At 37.7% G+C, this 15,041-nt stretch overlaps 1 protein-coding gene across 4 annotated transcripts in view; it reads left to right on the plus strand.

Moving 5' to 3' along the window:
• Nucleotides 1-15,041, plus strand: part of nlrc3 (NLR family, CARD domain containing 3) — a 68,245-nt gene that overhangs the window by 28,058 nt on the left and 25,146 nt on the right. For all 4 annotated transcript variants that reach the window (XR_009815933.1, XM_061967627.1, XM_061967628.1 and 1 more), the window contains exons 4-11: nucleotides 348-2,070; nucleotides 6,174-6,260; nucleotides 6,808-6,891; nucleotides 9,999-10,082; nucleotides 10,176-10,259; nucleotides 10,380-10,463; nucleotides 13,787-13,870; nucleotides 14,004-14,087. Coding sequence is in view for 3 of the 4 variants with exons in the window: in XM_061967627.1 (XP_061823611.1) it covers nucleotides 348-2,070; nucleotides 6,174-6,260; nucleotides 6,808-6,891; nucleotides 9,999-10,082; nucleotides 10,176-10,259; nucleotides 10,380-10,463; nucleotides 13,787-13,870; nucleotides 14,004-14,087 (2,314 nt within the window). In the remaining variant the exon portion in view is untranslated. The remainder of the gene's footprint in view (nucleotides 1-347; nucleotides 2,071-6,173; nucleotides 6,261-6,807; nucleotides 6,892-9,998; nucleotides 10,083-10,175; nucleotides 10,260-10,379; nucleotides 10,464-13,786; nucleotides 13,871-14,003; nucleotides 14,088-15,041) is intronic.

Genomic DNA, 15,041 nt, shown 5'->3' on the forward strand with positions numbered 1-15,041 from the left:
ACTTTAACTTATTGAATGCAGACAAGTCAAACACTGCAGCCAGGCGGAAAAACGGACGCTCAGGCTGAAGCTTGCCCTTTTAGACGGCCCACAAGATTTTCTTTTTGGGGCTGCTACTTTCCAAAAATTATTGACAGCACGCAGCAGCTAACCAACCATCAGTCATATGCGAAGTAAGAGCAAGTGAGCCTCCACACAGCAATATGAACCACGAACAAGAAAGACAAAATAATGTGCTCCATTCAAAAATCGCGATCGACTAGTCGATCTTTGAGACTTTACTGGTAAATCCGTAAAATATTAGGTAAAATAAATTAAATATGACTCAATGTGTTCTTCCTCTGTAGATTCTATGGTGAAGGACCATAAAGAGAACCTTCTGCGATGCTACGAGCATCGGAGAGACAGCAGCCCCAAACGAAACTTCCCCTCCAGAGACTTACTTCTGGTGGAGGGACTTTCCGACTTGCAGCAGAAGGAGCACGACCTGACTCAGGTGGGAGCCACTCGTGGTAGGAAGAGGAACCATCTCAGAGAGCTTAGCCTCAACCGACTCTTGGAACCCCTCACGAGGGTCAGCTTACCTCCGAGGGTCTCCCTCACAATCGGAGTAGGTGGAATCGGCAAGACCACGAGAGTCCGGGACTTCATCCTACAGTGGACTCAAGGATCGATTTGTTCCAATGTCAGCTTTGTCTTGCCTTTCACTTTTTCTGAGCTGAACTTCTTGGAGAAGCTCTCAGCGGAAAGGTTGGTAAGGATGGCATTCCCGCATTTAAGCGACCCTGGTCTAATCCTGAGCAGCTCCTGCCGGACGTTGCTCATATTTGATGGCTTGGATGAGTTCCGCTGCACTTTGAATTTCTCCAATGCTCCCCCCTGTGAGGACCCGAAGAAGGAAGTGCCCATAGAGGACTTGGTGACGAACATTATTCGAGGGAATCTTCTTCCAGGTGTGGCTTTATGGGTGACCTCCAGACCTAAAGCAGCTTCACTTATTCCGGGAGGATTAGTGGACAGGGTGACTGAGGTACCAGGATTTAGCCCAAATGACATCCAGGTTTTCCTAAACCATCACATCCCTGAGTCGGATTTTGCCCATAACATTTGGACACACTTGCAGTGCCATAAAAACTTGATGGTGTTTTGCTACACGCCGTATTTCTGCTGGGTGGTGGCGGACACCATGAAGTATCTCCTCCAAGGTGGTGTGGAGGAACACCTTCCAAGGACTTGCACGGAGCTCTATGCCCACTTTTGTTGCATGAAGGCAGAATCGGGCGAGCCGAGAGGAAGGGAGCCTCTTAAAGTGGAGACGCTGAACGGGAGCAATCGTAAGCTGCTCGGGAATCTTGGGCGCCTTGCCTTTTATGGACTCCTAAAAAATAAATACACTTTCAGCGAGCAGGACCTGAGAGCCTACGGGATAGACCCGCTCTTGACTCCCAATAGCCTCGCCGCCGGACTGATTATTCGAGACGAGGCGGTTTTATGCACAACGTATCGCTTTACTCATTTAACCCTGCAGGAGTTTCTTGCGGCCACCTTTTACTTCGTCTCGTCCAAGCGAGCCATTTTTGACCTGTTTTCCGAGAGCACCATGTCCTGGCCCAAAATTGGTTTTCACAATCACTTCAAAAGTGCCATTCAGCGCTCGCAACAAGCTGAGGATGGCCATCTGGATGTGTTTGCTCGCTTCCTCTCGGGCCTCCTGTGTCCACTCTCGCCTCTGGCTGGGCTTTTGGGCAAAGACGATGGCAGCCAGAGGGCATGGGCAGCAGGCTTTGTACACAACCTCTTGGACGGCGGCCATGCTCTGGTGTCCCAGCGTGCCGTCAACTTGGTGTATTGTTTGCAGGAGATGCAACACGCGGAGATACTGCGGGCCGTGGAAGATGACTTGAGGCTCGGGAGCCTGGCGGGGAAGCTAACGCGCGCTAATTGTGTGGTACTGGGCTACTTGCTGCATGTTTCTCCAGAGTGCGGCGAACAAACAAACCTCACAGCGTCCCTCAACTACACCACTGTCAAATGTTTGTTGCCACAGTTGCTCTACTGCCGCCATCTCAGGTTAGCTCAAACACGCGCGGTGATGGAAGACACCACTACTGTACATCAAATATATAGAATAGAATAGAAAGTACCGTATTTTTCGGACTATAAGTCGCAGTTTTTTTCATAGTTTGGCCGGCGACTTATACTCAGGAGCGACTTATGTGTGAAATTATTAACGCATTACCGTAAAATATCAAATAATATTATTTAGCTCATTCACGTAAGAGACTAGACGTATAAGATTTCATGGGATTTAGCGATTAGGAGTGACAGATTGTTTGGTAAACATATAGCACGTTCTATATGTTATAGTTATTTGAATGACTCTTACCATAATATGTTACGTTAACATACCAGTTGGTTATTTATGCCTCATATAACGTACGCTTATTCAGCCTGTTGTTCACTATTCTTTATTTATTTTAAATTGCCTTTCAAATGTCTATTCTTGGTGTTGGATTTTATCAAATAAATTTCCCCCAAAAATGCGACTTATACTCCAGTGCGACTTATATATGTTTTTTTTCCTTCTTTATTATGCATTTTCGGCAGGTGCGACTTATATTCCGGTGCGACTTATACTCCGAAAAATGCGGTACTTTATTGATCCCTGGGGGAAATTCAGCACCACAGTTTGCTCACAATAGACAATAATAATAATAAATAATATAATATATTATATATAATATATAAATAATATAAATAATATAAATATATTCTACATATATTCTACATTTAAGTGCAGTCAAGGAACATATGCATTATACAGTCTGATGGCTGTATATATAGTCAAGGTTTCTGTAGTTTATCCGTTATACAGGGCTCAATACTGGGGTGGAGTGGAATATATATTAGGTCAGGATAAAACACAAGAGGCTATGTCATCCCTACAAGCCTGTTTCGCAGAAATCCCCTGATGAGCAGGGAAACTTGCGAAACAGGCTTGTAGGGATGATATAGCCTCTTGTGTTTTTTCCTGACTTAATGTGTGTATTTATATATATATATATATATATATATATATATATATATATATATATATATATATATATATGTATATATATATAGATAGTACTTTATTGATTCCTTCAGGAGAGTTCCCTCAGGAAAATTACAATTCCAGCAGCAGTGTACAGAGTTGAGATCGAATTTAAAAAGTAAAAAGTAAATAATGGGGGTATAAATGGAAACAAAATAGAAAAATATTACAATAGAATAAAAATAAAAAGCAACACTGAGAATAAAAATATAACAGTAAAATAAGAATATAACAAGAGAAACTAAACAGTAGTGACCATGTTATGAAAAATTATTGCACTGTTATTGTTTTGCATCCCTTAAAATGAAAAAGCCTTTAGCTTAGCCCCCGCTTTGCAGCCCTAATATATATATATATATATATATATATATATATATATATATATATATATATATATATATATATATATATATATATATATATATATAAATAAAATATAAAAATAGTTATATAATAAATAATTATATAACAATTTTTATATTATATATAAAAAAAAAAAAAAAAAGCTATATATATATATATATATATATATACATATATATATATATATATACATATGTGTATATGTGTATATGTATATATGTATATATGTATATATGTATATATATATATATATATATATATATATATATATATATATATATATATATATATATATATAGCACTGGTTTGGTTTATTCGAAAGATGCGAGCAGCATTAAAATATCTATACACCAATGTCTGGAAAGGAGTGTATAGGAAGATGATAAAACTGATCATTTGGTCACTTTCTGTGTCCAGTAACACTTGTTTAATTATATTAATTACATGTTTTAATGAAATAATTATAATAATGATACAAATGTGTAATTAAGAGTTTTTAGGTGGCTTATTTAGTAACGAAATACAAATCAAAGCAAAAAAGTTGATCGAAAAATATTGTGCTAATGATACCTTAATTCAATAATAAAATCCATAAATGGATAATACAATATAATGATATATAAATATCATTATAAAAATACAACAATATTAAATGATGGATAAATTAAACATGATATCAATATTGAATAATGAAAATGACATGTAAGTACAGCAGTAAAACTCAGAATTATTGTATAATTAATAAAGTAATACCAAGGATATTATAGATTAAACTGGTGTTAACATGGTATAATAGTCAGGAGCATGTATAATAAATGATGAAATAATTAGATCAATTCCTTTTTCATTATATTTAATCTGACATTGAATCACAATTTGCATTAATTATAAAACCTCATGACCAATGTGTTCAAAAATTCATTAAAAAAAAACCCTGAAAGATGTAGAGTATACTTCATATTCTTTAATGCAAGTAAACGTCCCAGCTTTTTATGAGCGATAACTTAACAAATAGTAATGCCTTTCATCTATTTCTTGGACCCTTTTATTTGTCATCTTTTGTAATATTAATAATTAATCATTAATATTAGGGTAGTACCTCAACGGAGCTCTTAACTCAAAACACATGTATCTCAAATTAATGTCTCCAATGAAATTAATAAAATAAATGCAGGTTCCAGCATCCCCCGCGACCCCAAAAGGGACAAGCGGTAGCAAACGGATGGATGGATGGTAGTTTCATTTGTGCTTGCCTCCCCCGCCCAAGTACCATTTTAACATGTAACATGCCTTTTAAAAAGAAAAAAAGAGGAATATTGTATAAAAACACAATAGAATGTACTACTAACAACTACAGTAGCTTTTTGAAGTGATATAATAATAATAATGCACAACACTTACCTTGGAGAGTGGAGTTCTACGGTGTCTTCTCCCAGCTGCTTCTCCTTCAAACACATCATCAGCAGCTTTGTCATATTTTCATGGATTAATATCCGCTGTTTTGATTTTATTTGAATGTCCTTAGCTGGCGTTAGACTCCTTCTGCTTCAGTATGATGCAGACCGGCAGTGCTGAGCTCGAACTGCTCCACCAAGTTACTACCCTTGGTCGGATTTTTGATGATTTGTTTATTTAATTCATTGAATATCATCCACTTCTTCTTCTCGTCACTGTCTTTCACACTCGCTTTCTTCCCTCCCATGTTTGGAAAACAAAGTTATGGCCTTGTGTGACATTTGCTACACCAACTATTGACGGAGATGCTTGTATCTCACATTATTGCTTGTAACTCAAGGCATAACAATGAGCTTTTATTTTCAAACACTCCTAAATTGGGACACTCTTAAGTTGAGGTACCATTGTAGTATAGCAATCTGTGGGCCGCAAATGACCAAACCATGTCGCACTTTGGATACCTCACGACGCAGCTGTTGATTGTTGCTAGGCAGAATGCATTTGTAACCCAAAGACCGATAAAAAAGGCATATGCAGTACGAATTACAAATTATACAGACATTAAGGAGATCCATCATCATACGGCGTGATTTGTTTTGTACACGATCAAACCATTGCTCTGTATTATATTTTAAATATTTATAGGCTATGTTGCGTTTGGACCAGTTGTTCCTCCCAGGGAATTCAAGTTGCTGGTCACTCCCAAGCTCTTTTATGACACGTAAAGCTGAGTAGAAGAACCACCAGAGACAGAATAGGTATTTTGTAATTTTATTTCCAAAGCCTTTGGAAATAAACTTGAGACCAAATCCCGTACAGAAGTGCTCACTCGCACAGCTAAATTGGTCTAACTTTTCATACGGCAAAACTTCTACTTTTATCTCGTCTCTCTTGCCCCCACCCTCCTTGTCCATTTCTCCACAGCTGGGCAAAGGGAAATATAAGAGAAAGAATTTATTACTACTCCCCCTTTCTCCTCGCTTATTCCAGGTCCCTTTTGTTTATTATCTAAAGTCGGTTTTAGACGAGAAACAGAAAAGATCTCCCCCCTTCACATTCTCAAAAGTTGGCACACAGTATTTGCAGACAACCAAAAGATAACAAATAAAGAACACTAGCTGTTTTGTAATATGACTATAGTTTAAAAGAAGTAACACACAAATATGGATATATCTAATTATCTGCCTCCGTCAGCTATTATAAAGAAAGAAAGTAAAATACCTCCCACAACAAAGAAGTAATTTATATTTTGACACAACAGGTTAGAAAGTAATCACTTCAAAGACGATGTCATGGAATTACTGGGAAGCATCCTGAGCGCCAAAGACTGTCACATTCACAAAATAAGGTAAGTCAAGTAAAATTGCAACACTGTTATCACATGTGTGTCAATTACTCAATTAATATGGACATTTGTTGTAAAGGGAATAATATCATTGGAATATCAGTAACGCCTTCCATAGAACACGTACTCTGGTAAACATGACAGGGGTTGCCAACCATCCCTTGAAAAACAAAATAGCAAAAGTAGGTTTCCCTTATTGAACCTAAAAATGTATTTTTTTCCTGTATTACTGTGAAAATGAAAAATAGTCCTTTTTTTGTGTGTCAGTGGAATAAATGAATGATTGTGATCTTGGTAAAGTTAGTTCATTTGTGAACATAATCAATGGGAATCAAATGTACCATTTTCTTTTTTGCCTTTTTTATATAAACCACTACCCATGTATATAATTAATGCTGCTGATTGCGACTGGTCAAAAAAAAAAAAAAGAAACACTTAACAATTACAATCTAGTGGTGAGCCTGATTAGGAGATTGTGAGGGTGAAGGTGCAGCTGCTGTTGATGGATGTTTAAATTATAGAAGGTTTTTTTTCTCTCTCTCTGTAACAGTCTAGCAGACAATGATATCGGCAACAAAGGTGTACGAGCGCTGAGTCGAGGCCTCATGGTGAACCGGACCCTAACGTCTCTCAAGTGAGCCTCCTTGTTGTTAGATAAGCAAACAGTGCTTACAGTTAAGAAACCACATTTTGTGTAATTTTTTAAAAGCCATTTTAGCCGTGTTGAATGAACATTGGTGGAGGATCTTCAATTTTAAAATGTCCGAATGGTCATGTATGTTCATTTAAATTAGCCTAAGGCTGAAGATGAATACAAATCAATCATTTTAACTACAGATGTCCGGTAATATCGGACTGCCGATATTATCGGCCAATAAATGCTTTAAAATGTAATATCGGAAATTATCGGTATCGGTTTCAAAAAGTAAAATGTATGACTTTTTAAAACGTCGCTGTAGGGAGAATTACAGAGCGTCAATAAACCTTAAAGGCACTGCCTTTGCGTGCCGGCCCAATCACATAATATCTACGGCTTTTCACACACACAAGTGAATACATGCATACTTGATCAACAGCCATACAGGTCACACCGAGGGTGGCCGTATAAACAACTTTAACACTGTTACAAATATGCGCCACACTGTGAACCCACGCCAAACAAGAATGACAAACACATTTCGGGAGAACATCCGCACCGTAACACAACATAAACACAACAGGACAAATACCCAGAATCCCTTGCAGCTCTAACTCTTCCGGGATGGTACAATATACACCCCCCGCTACCCAAACCCTGCCCACCTCAACCTCCTCATGCTCTCTCAGGGAGAGCATGTCCCAAATTCCAAGCTGCTGTTTTGAGGCATGTTAAAAAAAAAAATAATGCACTTTGTGACTTCAATAATAAATATGGCAGTGCCATGTTGGCATTTTTTTCAATAACTTGAGTTGATTTATTTTGGAAAACCTTGTTACATTGTTTAATGCATCCAGCGGGGCATCACAACAAAATTAGGCATAATAATGTGTTAATTCCACGACTGTGTATATCGGTATCGGTTGATATCGGAATCGGTAATTAAGAGTAGGACGATATCGGAATATCGTATATCGGCAAAAAAGCCATTATCGGACATCTCTAATTTTAACATAAACTCATGCACTCTTTAAGTTAACTTTTAATTTAGACTAACATCATTTCATTCAATTTTTAAATATTTGTCCACCAGATGATATTTCCCATTCAAACAAAGCATGTAGCAAAATGTCTCACCTTTTACTGTTGTTATGCAAAGGTGCCTTGATACTGAAACGATAAATAAGTCTGTCTATTTATGTTAGATATTGACGTGGGCTTTAAAATTGGGGCGACGTGTCTCAGATGCCGTTTTGCCCTTGGGCAAGACACTTCAATCACCTTGCTCCCCAGGCCACCCACACTGGTGTAAATGTAGCTTAAATGTAGATAATGGGTTTCTCAATGTAAAACACTTTGAGTCATTAGCGAAAAAGCCCTATATCAGGGGTCGGCAACCCAACACGTTGAAAGAGCCATATTGGACCAAAAATAGAAAAAACCTATCTGTCTGGAGCCGCACAAAGTTAAAAGCCTTACGTAAGTGTTATAATGAAGGCAACACATTAAGATAGTGCCTCAGAGGGTGAGATAACGCCTGGAAATGACTGACTTAAAACTGCCAAAGGTGAGTGTCCAAGTTAAAGGATTTATTATGGACAACATGGTAACATTTGCTGTGGTCTGGAACAATATGGCACACAATCAGAATTGCAGCCAATATTACATACAGATAATGTGTCATGAGACATGCAAATATAAATTAAATACACAGAGGACATAAGCAAAGGAAATTAAATGAACTCAAATATATCTACAAACGAGGCATAATGATGTGTCTTTCTGTGGCAGGGTGGGAGAAAGTTGTACACGTAAACCAACTACGGTGAGTTCAAGGACCGCCAAAATTAGTAGGACAAAACGGTGCTGGCCAAATACTCTCATCAGTGAAGCATAAACACAAACATATTAAACAGTGGGTTTTCTAACAATTAGGAAAGTTTGTGTCATGTTTGTCCTCCTATAGTTAAAGTTAAAGTACCAATGATTGTCACACACACACTAGGTGTGGTGAAATTTGACCTCTGCATTTGACCCATCCCCTTGTTCACCCCCTGGGAGGTGAGGGGAGCAGTGGGTAGCAGCGGTGGCGCGCCCGGGAATCATTTTTGGTGATTATTAAAACAACAAATATATTTTCCCCCCATCTTTTTCCATTTTTGAAAAAGCTCCAGGGAGCCTCTAGGGTGGTGCTAAAGAGCTGCATGCGGCTCGAGAGCCACGGGTTGCTGACCCCTGCCCTATATAAATATAAATGACCTCACTTCACTATTGGTGTGTATAACAATCACTATTGGTGTGTATAAAAAAACTATGTTTTTTGGCTGGCGCAATTAAAACATTTTAGTATATTGACCTTCAAAAGGTTAAAATCTCAATAAAATCAAATAAAATAGAATGGGTATATGATATTGTATAGATATTTCCGGCTACAGCAGTTTCAAAATATTAAACCATAATAATTTATAATAAATGGCGTAAGGACCTCAAGTGTAGTTTTTATTTTTTTTGACAATGTAGCAAAAATTGCAAATGAAAATCAATGTTGCTGCAAATAATTGAAACATCTCAAAGCAGAATAATGACAATGATAATATTGATGATATTCATATTAATACTAATCCAATTTCTTAAATTATTTTTTTTAAATTTCAAGTAGAAAATTTAAAATTAAAGCCCTCTCCCCAAAAATAAAAAAATATTTATGTTAACATTTTATATATTAAATTCTTACACATATTTTTGTACATACTACAATAATGTGTATTACAAGGTAAATTGATTTTTTTTTATTTAATATGTGAAAAAATATGCATATTAAGTAACACGTTTACAGCTGTTTTAGGGATTTAAACCTGACATCATATAGAAAACAATGCATGGAAATCTATGTTTCTGCCAATTACTGACCCATCTAAGAAAATACAAATATTAAATATTGATATATAATATTTGTTGGAAAGCTCACATTTTGTGTCATCTGGACTTTATATGTGATTTCAAGACTAGTTTAGCTTGAGTGATTATAGTGCATGTTCATTAACCTGAAAGGTGTGGTGTCCTTATTGTCGTTCTTGTGTGCATGTTGTAATCGTATAATTTAGTCTGAGGAACAACAACATCGGTGCCAGAGGCGCCAAATTCCTGGCAGAGGCCCTCAAAATGAACCAAGTGCTGTTGTCGATCAAGTGAGTATAACTAATGTACATTTTCCAGCTCCTCCCAAAAATTATATGGCACCTCTTGATGGAAGTTGTTGAATTGATGTAACCACCTATCAGCCTCCAGAACAACGCCATTGAGGAGGAAGGTGCACGCGCCCTTGCTGAAGTGTTGGAGTGTAGCCGCAAATTAGTGTCCCTGAAGTAAGTGCACGGTGCAACTGAATGGTCTGAATGTGTGTGGGTGCGTGTTTTTTTATTAGTTTTTTTTAAGAATGGCCAAAGCCGTAATCAGTGTCATTTATTATATGCTCTTTGCTTCAGCATAAGGAAAAATGGCATTGGAGCTAATGGAGCCAAGGAGATCGCAGATGCACTGAAGATGAATCGGACTCTTACCAAACTCACGTACTGTAATGCTTTTGTCTCTCATTAACTCTCGTACATTTTTATGTACACTAATGTGCAAAACTATGACAACATTTACGATTTTTTTTTTTTTTTTTAAAGAACCACTGTTATACCTTTCAACAACTGCACAGTTTATTTATTAGGCACTGAAATAGCAAGTCATTTAAAAAAAAAAAAATATCAAGGGGATGTTTTACTGTTTTGAAGCATCGGGCCCTAGTTTTTTTCTGTCATCTAAATACGCAAGTTGTAAAAATTACGCTATAATTGTTAATACATAAAATATACAGCCTTATTATTGAACAATAAACTTGCTTGAATCAAATTAAGAGCACCTAGGACAAGGGTGTCAAACTCAAATACAGAGTGGGCCAAAATGTAAAACTGAACAAAGCCGCGGGCCAAGGTTGAACAAATTAACCTTTTAATAGGGACCCAAACAAGTTTTGCATTAAATATTGAACAAGCAAGGATTATATAACTTTAAATTGCAATGCAAAATCGAATTTCAAATAATAATAATTAAAAAATATCAATGGCATATCAAATACAATTTAAATACAAATTGAATGCCTCTCTTCTATTTGCAGCCTTCTGAGGTAAATATCAACATTAACTTTTTCCACAGGCTAATACAATTGAAAATAAAATAATGAATAAACCAACCATTCAGGACTTTAAACTGCTCAGTTTGCAACACACTGATCTAATCTGATGTGCCCAAGCCAGATACCTGCCATCTTTTCTAGTTCATTAATGTCGGGGCCCAGGCTTTGAGCTGAGGCAACCCTCATTATCGAACGAAGGTGTTCATCAGTCATTATACCTCGTATTCCACAGTCTTGGGGGTGTGCCTTACAGGCACTGCTTTTAACGTCCTCTACGAGCTGACATCACGTCCGCTTTTCATCCCTTCTAACAACGTGCCCGCCCAGTCACAAGATGTGAGCGGCTTCCGTGCGCACACACGTAAATGCAACGCACACTTCATCAACAGCGATACAGTTTACACTGAGAGTGGCCGTATAAGCAACTTTAACATCGTTAGAAATATACGCCACACTGTGAATCCACACCAAACAAGAATGACAAACACATTTTGGGAGAACATACGCACCTTAACACAACATAAACACAACAGAACAAATACCCAGAACCCTTTGCAGCACTAACTCTTCCGGGACGCTACAATATACACCCCCCCCCCCCCAATTATTTCTTTGATTGCAATAAGAAACATATCTTTAATGCATCATAAGATTTTCTGTTAAAATAAAGCCAATAATGACATTTTTTGTGGTCCCTTTTTATTTTGAAAAGTATCGAACTACATTTTGGAACCAGTACCAAAATATTGGTATCGAGAGAACCATACCAAAGACCTGATGAACTAAAAATCCAAATGCCACACACTGAACAGTGTGTGCAAACTATAAAATTGTGTGTACTATTAGCAGTGTTCGTAAAAACAGCGTTACATAATAACGGCAATACTAATGCCGTTTTCTAGTAACAAATAATTATTTTGTATACTTTGTAAAGACTATTTGCTTGTACTGTTTCTTAAACTAACTCCACTTAGTACTTACAGTTATTTACTAAATCCATTCTACAGGTAAAAGCCAGTAAATTAGAATATTTTGAAAAACTTGATTTATTTCAGTATTTGCATTCAAAAGGTGTAACCTGTACATTATATTTATTCATTGCACACAGACTGATGCATTCAAATGTTTATTTCATTTAATTTTGATGATTTGAAGTGGCAACAAATGAAAATCCAAAATTCCGTGTGTCACAAAATTAGAATATTACTTAAGGCTAATACAAAAAAGGGATTTTTAGAAATGTTGGCCAACTGAAAAGTATGAAAATGAAAAATATGAGCATGTACAATACTCAATACTTGGTTGGAGCTCCTTTTGCCTCAATTACTGCGTTAATGCGGCGTGGCATGGAGTCGATGAGTTTCTGGCACTGCTCAGGTGTTATGAGAGCCCAGGTTGCTCTGATAGTGGCCTTCAACTCTTCTGCGTTTTTGGGTCTGGCATTCTGCATCTTCCTTTTCACAATACCCCACAGATTTTCTATGGGGCTAAGGTCAGGGGAGTTGGCGGGCCAATTTAGAACAGAAATACCATGGTCCGTAAACCAGGCACGGGTAGATTTTGCGCTATGTGCAGGCGCCAAGTCCTGTTGGAACTTGAAATCTCCATCTCCATAGAGCAGGTCAGCAGCAGGAAGCATGAAGTGCTCTAAAACTTGCTGGTAGACGGCTGCGTTGACCCTGGATCTCAGGAAACAGAGTGGACCGACACCAGCAGATGACATAGCACCCCAAACCATCACTGATGGTGGAAACTTTACACTAGACTTCAGGCAACGTGGATCCTGCGCCTCTCCTGTCTTCCTCCAGACTCTGGGACCTCGATTTCCAAAGGAAATGCAAAATTTGCATGGTTGGGTGATGGTTTGGGGTGCCATGTCATCTGCTGGTGTCGGTCCACTCTGTTCTAAATTGGCCCGCCAACTCCCCTGACCTTAGCCCCATAGAAAATCTGTGGGGTATTGTGAAAAGGAAGATGCAGAATGCCAGACCCAAAAACGCAGAAGAGTTGAAGGCCACTATCAGAGCAACCTGGGCTCTCATAACACCTGAGCAGTGCCAGAAACTCATCGATTCCATGCCACGCCGCATTAACGCAGTAATTGAGGCAAAAGGAGCTCCAACCAAGTATTGAGTATTGTACATGCTCATATTTTTCATTTTCATACTTTTCAGTTGGCCAACATTTCTAAAAATCCCTTTTTTGTATTAGCCTTAAGTAATATTCTAATTTTGTGACACACGGAATTTTGGATTTTCATTTGTTGCCACTTCAAATCATCAAAATTAAATGAAATAAACATTTGAATGCATCAGTCTGTGTGCAATGAATAAATATAATGTACAAGTTACACCTTTTGAATGCAAATACTGAAATAAATCAAGTTTTTCAAAATATTCTAATTTACTGGCTTTTACCTGTATAGTTTAATCCCACACACAGAAACACTAAATGCTTTAAAAGTTGTGTGTATATATATAAAAGCTTTATGTTTCCGTTATTCCTAAGATTGTATTTATCTTCTTTCGTTGAGAAGTACTGTTGTATATTTCTGGGCAGTTCGTTATTAGCTTTGTACAGGATTTTTGCAGTTTAAATGTACAAGATCTGTTCATTTCAGTATTTTAGAATCAATGAACAGAGGATTGTCACAAACCAAACAAATCAGGGAGTATTTGTCTTGACACATTGCTGTTGTTTTTCCATCCTCAGCCTGTGCAGTAACCAGCTCGGCGACAAAGGCACGGCATCAGTGGCTGAAGCGTTGACAGTCAACCACACGCTGCTGTCACTCCAGTGAGTACTTAGCTGGCCTTATAAAAGCCTGTCGGCGATGCATTCCCATGTAAAGAAAAAAAATAAACGGCTCAAGTGGTGAACATTAAGCTTGTCAATGCGGTGATATGCTTGTTGGATGTTTTTCTGTCAGGCTGCAGAGTAACTCCATCAGCAACAAAGGGATGACAGCCTTGACAAAAGCACTCCGGCTCAACAGAGGTCTCGTCTCATTGAAGTGAGTCCACTTAAAGTACTTCTTTGCACGGTTGTCATTCATACAAGTAAAACAGTTAGCTTTATCTTGTTTTTTTTTGTCGCAATGCAGCATATACTTTGCAAATACTTTACAAACTGTGGCATTCCTAGTACAGCATTTTTTGTGGCACATAGTCCTGCACAAATGCTAATAGTAGTTCTTACAAGTTTTAGTAAGATTTTGCACGACAAATGAATGCTTTGTATTTACAGTAGTAGTATTGGAAAAATTTGAAGTGGAGGTTGCAACATCTTTCTTTAATTTTAGAATAACAATATGCTCAACCCTGACTGCTTCACTGCTTAAATTTTGCATTTTTCTTTAAAAAAATCTAGTGGTTTGCTGCCGAGCATGTAGAGTTGCCGACCCGCTTTAGAAAAATAGGGACACTTTGTTGGCAGGGCTGGTCGACCTGACCTGCCATTAAAAAGAAGCATTATGTCAAAATGTAACAGTTTAAAAAAATAAAACAAATATTCTGTCATGTCTGTGTTGATCATGTTGTTTGGCCATGTGCTGTTTGGTTTTGGACTGTTTTTAGTTCCTGCTTTTCACTCCCTTGTCTTGTTTCCATGGTTACCCATTAGTTTCACCTGTTCCACGTTTGGACTCATTGTGCACTCTTGTTTGTCACCATAGCAACCCATTAGTTTTCACCTGTCATGTCACGCACCTGTTTTGAGTCACGCACCTGTTGTTAATCATGTCAGTGTTATTTAAGCTTTTCATTTTCTGTTGTTCGTCCTGGTGTCATATCTTTTCTAACCCTACTATCCTCTCGTATCAAGCCATGTTCACAGTCCCATACCACAGTAAGTGTTTTTATTTCGTGTTCACAGTTTCTGCCTTTGTGCAAGTTTTGTTTTCATTCGCCAACTTTTTTACCTACGCCATTGTGCGCGCCTTTTGTTTGCTTCTGTTTTGTAGTTTGTT

Source organism: Nerophis lumbriciformis, linkage group LG11, assembly GCF_033978685.3.
Source record: "Nerophis lumbriciformis linkage group LG11, RoL_Nlum_v2.1, whole genome shotgun sequence".
Classification (NCBI taxonomy): domain Eukaryota; kingdom Metazoa; phylum Chordata; class Actinopteri; order Syngnathiformes; family Syngnathidae; genus Nerophis; species Nerophis lumbriciformis.